This window comes from Ursus americanus, chromosome 21, assembly GCF_024610735.1.
Source record: "Ursus americanus isolate L20-20 chromosome 21, mUrsAme1.1.p, whole genome shotgun sequence".
Lineage (NCBI taxonomy): Eukaryota > Metazoa > Chordata > Mammalia > Carnivora > Ursidae > Ursus > Ursus americanus.
Genome location: NC_142147.1, coordinates 14,327,624 through 14,335,727, shown reverse-complemented (window position 1 = coordinate 14,335,727; position 8,104 = coordinate 14,327,624). Strand labels below are relative to the sequence as shown.

The 8,104-nt window shown below is 57.5% G+C and overlaps 1 protein-coding gene across 1 annotated transcript; it reads right to left on the bottom strand.

The window, feature by feature from the left end:
- Positions 1 to 391: 391 nt before the first annotated feature.
- CCL17 (C-C motif chemokine ligand 17) lies at positions 392 to 2,909 on the bottom strand. The gene is made up of 3 exons (XM_045806717.2): positions 2,792 to 2,909; positions 1,412 to 1,529; positions 392 to 793 (listed from the first exon to the last, which is right to left on the bottom strand). The coding sequence occupies exons 1-3, from the start codon at positions 2,859 to 2,861 to the stop codon at positions 682 to 684; spliced, it is 300 nt and encodes a 99-aa protein (XP_045662673.1). The 5' UTR covers positions 2,862 to 2,909; the 3' UTR covers positions 392 to 681.
- Between the last annotated feature and the right edge of the window lie 5,195 nt (positions 2,910 to 8,104).

The following is an 8,104-nucleotide window of genomic DNA, read 5'->3' as shown; positions in this document are numbered from 1 at the left end:
AGCGATCATCGGGAAGAACAACCCCATCAGAACGGGCTGCCCTCCAGTCCCTAAGAGCAGGAGGGATCAGCAGGAGAGAGTGTCCGAAGGGCACCCGTGTTTGGGGAAGGCCTCCTGGGGGCTGGGCTCATCCCTGGACACCCTCAGCTCCCTGGCCTGGGCCTCTTTCACCAGGACCTTCTCTCATCCATCACGTGTGGTCTGCAGTGGCCATGTCCCCCTCTCAGCCTCAGTTTCCCTTTCTGGCCTGGATGGGGGGGATCAGATATTCTTCCAGTATGACAGGCTGGGGGGACAGAACACACTGACCCAGACTAAGATATGAAGAGAGAGACTTTATTTTTTAAGGATTTTATTTATTTATTTATTTGAGAGAGAGAGCACGAGCAGAGGGAAGAGGCAGAGGCAGAAGAAGAAGCAGTCTCCCCGCTGAGCAGGGAGCCTGATGTGGGACTGGATCCCAGGACCCTGGAATCACAACCTGAGCCAAAGGCAGATGCTTAACCAACTGAGCCACCGAGGTGCCCACGAAGAGAGAGACTTTAGTTTGGGCTCTTTCTGCTATGGTTCCAGTCCAGAAAAGGCCCCTTTGTCCTTGTAGGGCCTCCCCTGGACTCAGGCAGCTTGGGGTTGGGGTAGTGAACAGTGAGGCTGGAGGTCTCCAAACGGTCCAGGCCGAAATCAGGACTCCTGGAGCCCAGGGTCCTTCATGCTTTTTAAATATCTGATTGCCCTCTTCACCCTCATGTCCTTGGGGTCCGAACAGATGGGCTTGTCCTGGACAGTTACAAGCCTACACGAGAGAGAGAAACCCGTCAGCAGGTGTCAGGGCAAGAAGGCCCTCCAGAGCCCTGGGATCAGCCTTGCTCTGCACTGACCAGGCCCCTGAGGCCCCAAGAGGACCAAAGATTTGCCTGAAGTCACTCAGCACCTCAGTGACAGATCAGGGACATCAGGCTCGTCCGCAGTGATTCTTGACTCCCAAGGTCCCTGCCAGTCCCTCCCGGGGAGACAGGACTGGAGGACACTCTGCCCCCTGCTTCAGCTCCCACCGAAAGCCTAGGAACTAGGGGTGTCCAGGAGGCTCCCGGCTCAGGTCCCAGCCGTGGGAAGTGACCACACTGACCTCTGACTGCCGGTGTGACGTGGGACTGCCCTGTCTCTTGGGGCCTCAGTTTCCCCATAAATCAGTGAGGAGGTTGAAACTCATGGCCTGGGGCCTTTTGGGTCTCACAGTGCTGGGGGGCAGGAGCTGTCATGAGGAGCAGAGCCGGGGTGGGAAGGGGACATGAAGGCCCTGCTCTCTCCTCTCCCCAGTGAGCCTCCTGGGAGCTCCAGGGGCAGCCTTCTCCCAGACTCAGCTTCTAGGAGCAGGGATGGGGGGAAGGGCGAGGGGACCGGGCACACTTACACGATGGCTTCCTTGGGACACTCCCTTGAGGTCCTGTACCACATTTTCAGTCTTCTGAGAGGAATGGCTCCTTTGAAGTACTCTAGGCAGCACTCCCGGCCCACATTGGTCCCTCGCGCTATGGAGAAAGAAGGAGCAGGTGTGCCTGTGAGCGTGTGTGTGTGGTATCAGAATGGGTCCACATGTGTGTGTTTGGGAGTCTCTTGTAGGGGGGTGTCTTGTGAGTGTCTGTGCGTGTCCATATGTGCACATTGTGTGCCTGAGGTCTCTGTGCTTGGGGGTCCCTATGGGCTTGGAGGTCTCTCTGTGCATATATCGGTGTGTGTTTGCGAGGTTTGTGTGTCCAGGGGTCCGTGTGTGTCTTTGCGTGTCTGTGCACGTATGTGTCTGTGTGTGCATCTGTGTGCGTGAGGTCTCTCTGCGTGCTCTGGCGGGCCCTGAGTGTTTGCGTGGCGCACGCATGTCTCTGTGTTTGGGGGAGTCCGTGCGTATGTAGGCGAACGTCCATGCGTGGCTGGGTCTGTACGCAAGTGTGCGCATCTGTATGCGCGCGCACCCAAATACCAGCCCGGAGCCTCCCGAAACTTTCCTCTGGGCCGGGCTCTGGGCTCAGCCTCCGCCTGCAGGAGCTTGTTCGGCCCTCACGGTGCACCCGGAGACAGGTACCACCACTACCCCATTTTACAGATGATTACGTAGAAGCCCAAGGAGCGAAGACACTTTCCTGGGCCTCAGCTTCCTTCTCTTTGCACAAGAAAAAATACCCAACACTTGCAAATCCGCAAACCGGTGATGTGCGGCTGTAATTAATGCCACGCTCGAGTGTTTTCTAAGAAGCCCCCAACCGTCCTCCGGCAGTCTCGGGGTATAACTGGGTCGGACTCACTCACAGAGCTTCCCTGACCTGCGTTTTACGGCAGTGAGAACACGGTGAAGGCTGCGGCGCTGTGGCCGAGCGGGGCGCTAACCAGCTGTGTTCCCGCATTGGCCGTCTTGTTTCGGCCTTTGTCTTCCAACGGCCGATAGACATCTCTCTCTTCTCGTGCTCCGGGAACCAGCGCTCCTGCCTTCACGCTGATGCCCTCGGTGTCGAGAAAGCCCCGGGGGTAAAACAGACGCTAACCAGTGCTTCCAAGAATAGGTCGTTTTCCACTGTCAAAACCCAACCAAGATCATTGATCCCCAAGCTCTGGGGTGGCCTCCCCCCCTTCCTCCTCATCCTTTTCCTCTGAATGCCTCCCTCAAAATCCTGCTGCTGCCAGCCTCCCCGTCCCTGGAGGACTAGCTGGGCTGTCACTAATGCATAAATAATGGGCATTGCAGCCGTGATCTTGGTGCCCCCACCCCTCCTGTCCCAGGCCACCTCTCCTTGGCTCTCACCTGCATGCGTGACCTGCAGAGAAGCCCCCAGAAGGAGCATGACCAGGACCAGCATCTTCAGGGGGATCATGGTGCCAGGAGCCCAGGAGAGGACCTGTGAGTGTGGGTCCTTCTGCTCGGGGGGAGGCGAGGTTGGCAACCAAGTGTGGAGGTGACCTATTTAACCTCTTTGGGGATCTTGCCCCACCTCCTGTCACCTCCCCCACACATCCTTCCCTACACCACTGGATTCTGAAGATTTTGAGATGATTCAGCACAAGTCCAGGCTTGGAATGTTTGTGGCTTTCCAGAGAATGGGCACTCTGCTGGGGACAGAGGTGGGGTATGTGTGTCCGGGGGCCACAACAGTGACACACTTCTCCTTTCACAGGGACATTTCTTAGTTCCTCTATTAGCAGAACTGAAAAGCCTCTATCCTAAACCGGGTTGGCCTCTGCCTGGAGGCTGGTGAGCCTCCTTCATGCATGGGGTCCTGTATGTGTGGGGGGTGGAGGGACAGCCAGGTAGGAGCCAAGAGGAGCTGCCTGGCCTGGGCCCGGAGGAGCTTCTGGGCTCTGGGCAGGCTTCCTGGATGGGGGGTCCGCAGGTGGCCCGAGCACAAGGGCATCTTTCGGGGGTACCCCAGCTCCACTCATTCTGAGAAAGGCCCGGGGCCCAGGCGACTTTCACTGTGGGTGCTTCCCCAAGCTGGGCCCTGAACCACAGGAGACCAGAGCCCCACAGATTTTAATCACCATTTAGTCCAAATTGGCAGCTCTGCAGATTGGGAAGCCCAGCTCTCCAGCACGGGGCCCCTCACCCCACGTTGCAGACCAGAATGCAAGGATCTGCGAGGGCCCAGTCTGCAGTGGACACGTGGCTGGGTCCAGTGTGACCCAGGCCCCGAGCAGACTTTCCTTGCACCGGGGGCCGCAGCATCCCTGCATCGGGCCCCTCCCCTGGCCGCCAGAGAACATGGCAGTGGTCGCTTCGGGCTCCCCTGGGCCAGGTGGCGGGAGTCCCTTCTCTGGAGAGAGTCCTGTGCCCGATTCCAGGGGGCAGCATCTCAGCGGGGTGACCCCAGACCCTGGTTCTGACAGGTGAGACCCGGGCCCGGCTCTGCTCTGTCCCCGAATGACTAGGAGCCGCTCAGATGACACCTGGGCCTGCGCCACGGGATGCACGTGTTGCTTTCACCAGAGCTGGCTCTGGTCAACCTGGGGCCATTGTCACATCTCCGTCCGCAGGGACGGTAACCACAGCGGGCGCTGTCTGTGGAAACCCAGCCCCACAGCAGGGAGGGGTGCACACTGTCACCTCGCCAGTCCTCTCAGGGCACCTGGGAGAGGAAGCCATGCATTGGACGAGGTTGCGGGAGGACGAGGCCAGTGCTCCTCCTCCTCCCCCTCCCCCCGTCCCAGGGCCACCTTGGCAGGCTGGGGCCGCTTTGCGTCCTGGTCGGGGGAGTGCCCCGTCCACGGCAGGAGGTCCCCCGGGCAGGATCCTCTGTCACCATCTTGCTGTGTGACTTTGGCCAGCTCACAGACCCTCTCTGGGCCTCACGTCATCACCTGTCAAGAGATGTTTGGACTGTCCCAGGGGGCCCCGCCAGAATGGCAGATCTGGGACAGCTGCAGTCCTCTCAGTGGGTCTCACACCAGCATTTCTCTGCTTCTCTTAGGGTCACGTCACCCACTCCTCAAGCCACAGCCAGGGGTGTTCTCCGCCCCCAGCCCGTCTGGCTGGGCCGTTCTTCCTGCCTCTGGGACAGGCTGCCATTTGCATGTGGAGCAGAGGGGATTAGAGGGTACCAGGGTCTTCCTGCCTGTGCTCATCTTTGGCACCAGCTTCCTGCACAAAGTGGGGCCAACCTCCACCCCGAACAGAGGAGCACCGAGCAGACCCCATCCTGTGGAGTCAGTTCAGGCCAGCCTGGGCTGGGAAGGGGTGCTGGTGCCCTCAGTGAGCCTGCCTGGGAGAGGGCCACTCTGGCCCGGAGAAGAGTCTTGGGTTCAGAGGAAATGCAAACACTTCGAGGTGCTTGGGGAAGGCCTGGGTCCCAGGAGGGGCAGAGGATGTCTCTGCCGATGCTGCCCCTCTCCGTCCTCCAGGCTCTCTGCCCAGGGGCTTCTCCACCTGCCACAGGGGCCACGGAATGCTCTCCTGTGTTGGACAAGAGGGGACTGTGAGGATGACAATTAGCAACTTTCTTACCAGCAAGGCCACCCAGCCCCCACCACTGGGGAAACTCCCTGACTGGGGTTTGAGTCCCCTTCCTCTGCCACAGACTCAGAACTTTTCTCCAGAAGGACCCAAATTCCCCTGTTCCTTCTAGGGAATTGTTTGTGACTGCAGGAGCAAAAGGTTCTGGACGAGCTCTGGGCTGGTGCAGGACGCCTGGCAAGGGAGGGAACAGAGCAGCAAACATGCCGGTGTGCACCTGTTCTGTGCCAGGTACTCTGCCCCGGGCTGTGGCGGGAGGGGAACGAGGCCTGGCCCCAACACAGGAATGTGCACATGAGTTAAAGGGCTGTCGGGCCCAGAGCAGGGAAAGGTTGCTTCCGGCTGAGAGACCTTGGAAGGCTTCCTGGAGGTGGTGGTCCTCGAGCTGGGCTTTGAGGCTGGGAGAATTCACACCAGGAGAAGCAGGGAGGGCATTTCACAGGAGGGAAGCGCTTAGCTTGGGTGCAAAGGAGGGAATGTGCAGAGATAAATGGGAGAAGCAGCCCAGAACTCTGGTGGGGGACATGGTCCTGATGTGACATGGAGACCATAAGCTCCGTGAGGACAGGGGCACGTCTGCCATCGTATGTATCCCAGCGCCTGCACACAGCCCCCTCTTGACCGAGACAGAGGAGATGGAACAAAGGACAAGGACAAGGAGGTGAGCCGGAGCCCGAGCCTGGGGAGAAACCGCGAGCGTAGAGCCCGCCTTTCCACCTAACTTTGGAGGCAACACGGACCAGGGACATTTTTGAGGTGGTTTCCTTGCCAGGGGTTAACTGGCTTATTCCTCCTCGGTTCTCCCAGCTCTGAAATGGGTTCCCGGGGACCTTCCAGATGGGATGTCCTGGAGTCTGGGACTATGCTAAGGGCCTCGAGAGACCTTTACGGTGCTGTGCAGACTCTCGGGCTCGGAGGTCGGGCAGGAGAATCAGGAATGCTCCCTGGAGCGGGGGGTGGGGGCAAGGCAGAGTTCTCTGGAGGGTGGCAGGGGAGAGGGCGCTGGGGGAAGGGCAAGGTCACAGGTGGGGAAAGCAGGCCACATGCTCGCCTAGTACGACAACAGAGTTAACGGGGAATTGGACCTGAGTGGGAGGGAGAGGCCGCAATGACTGCCTGTCTCAACACCTCTGACTCAAGCTGGCCAGACACACCGCCTATGCACCTGCCCCCCTTGCTGCCCCGGCCCCGAGACCATGGCCACGGGGAGTCCCCTGGGGACTAGAAAGAATCAACATTTCCCCACCTTAGCTTGAAGGGGCTGCACCAGCGAGATTCTGGGTACCTCGCCCTGAAAGGGAGGAAGGAAGTTCTTCTGCCCCACCTCTGGCTCTGCTGTGGGCTGGGGCAGAACCAGGCATGCTTTCATCACAACTGCAAGACCTTAGCCCCAAGCCACTGAGCAGGGGCCAGGTTGCTCAGGTGGAGGCTCGTTATCACCTTCCAGGTGCACGTGACAGCTGTCACTGAGGTGGCAGCCCCTGTCAGCTGAGGCTCCAGGAGGAGCAATGACTTGTCTGGAGCATTCCAGCAAGGATCTAGCATTTTGTCCATTGAGCTCTGTCCTCTGACAGCTGAAGCTAGATTCGTCTTGTCCTGCCCATGGTGGCTGAGATGTGAGGGTCCCAAATGTTATCCCCATCCCCCAATCCCAAAATACATCCCACTCCCCTGTCCCAAGGGCCTGATGTGCTCACTGATGAGTCAACCTTCCCCGACAGGTCATCAGTCTGCTTGATTCCTTGGGTCAGAAACACAGGGGTATCCTTGCCCTGGGCTTTCCCTCCCCTCCCATGGTCAATGGACAAGACCTGTTCAGCAGGCTGCCTGAAGTGTCTTAATCCCCTTGTCACCATCCACATGGCCACCCATTCCCATTTCCCTGTTGGACGCCAGCCCCATGCTCCTCTCCAAGCTCCCAGGCTTGCCACTCCAATCCACCCTCCTCTCTAAAGCCCCAAGATCTTTCCAAAACACAAGTCTGAGCAAGGTTCTCCGCTTTCAAAAATCCTTCCGTACCTCCCCATTGCCCTCAGGATGAAGTCCAGATTCTGACTGACAACTCCAGCCGTAACTTCTGCCTCCAGCCCCACCATCTACCCCATTACTTTATTCTAACCACATGGACCTTCTTTCAGTTCCTTGAAAACTCCAAGCTCTTTGTACAGCTCTTCTCCCTGGCTGGAACTCTCTCTCCTGCTCCCCCACACCCCACTTCCTTCCACTCCTACCCTCCTCAGATCACAACTTAAACCCTCACTTCTGTCCTTCAACCCCCACCTTCCTATGTGTCCTCACAGGTCACCGGCTTCCCTCTCATGCTCTCATCACATTACACTGTGATCACTGGTTTGTTTGCTGGGTCTTACATGGAAGACTGTGAACCCCTTGAAAACAGGATCTCTTCTGCGTTCCAACTTGTAGCTCTAGGACTTAGCCCCCCGTAGGTGCTCAATAAATATGTTTATTGACTAGATAAGAGGTGAATGGTTGGATGGATGGATGGATGGATGGATGGATCAATGGGTGAATGAATGAATGGATGATGGACGATGGATGAAAGATGGGTAAACGGATGGACGGATGGATGGATGGATGGATGGATGGATGGATGGTTGGATGGATGGATGGTTGGATGGATGGATGGATGGATGGATGGATGAATAGGTTGATGAATGAATGGATAGATGGATGGACACTTACAAACTTCTGAACTACAGCTTGGGCACAGCTTGCAGTCTATCCCAGGGGCTCCTTCACTCCAGAACAAATTATTTTTGGTCCAGTGTGTCCCACCAGTTCATGAGACACACCTGAATTCTGTCATGAATGAGGCAGAAGAATCCAAACAAGGCACTCATTGACTCTTTTTCCATCTAGTTCACAACTTCCTTGTGGGTTGTGGCCATTTCCTGCCTTCTGTCTAACCTAAATTTCTTTGACTGTGGCTTTGCTCTCATTCCTTCTTCACCCCAGGAGGGCCTCCTTCCCTCAGTTACACTCCCACCTACTGACTCTTTGTGTTCTCCCTTTCCATGGTCCCGCCCCTCTGCTGACGACACGATCTAAGGTCTCTACTTCTGTAAAACCCTCCTTGACTCCCCAACACAC

What these genes read in the sequence shown, in the direction of transcription:
- CCL17 (XM_045806717.2), bottom strand. Translation starts at nt 2,861, where the DNA reads ATGATCCCCCTGAAGATGCTGGTCCTGGTCATGCTCCTTCTGGGGGCT. An exon ending in TCTGCAGGTCACGCATGCAG is followed by an intron (nt 1,530 to 2,791) that starts GTGAGAGCCAAG and finishes CTTTCTCCATAG; the next exon opens with CGCGAGGGACCAATGTGGGC. An exon ending in TGTCCCAAGGAAGCCATCGT is followed by an intron (nt 794 to 1,411) that starts GTAAGTGTGCCC and finishes TCTCTCGTGTAG; the next exon opens with GCTTGTAACTGTCCAGGACA.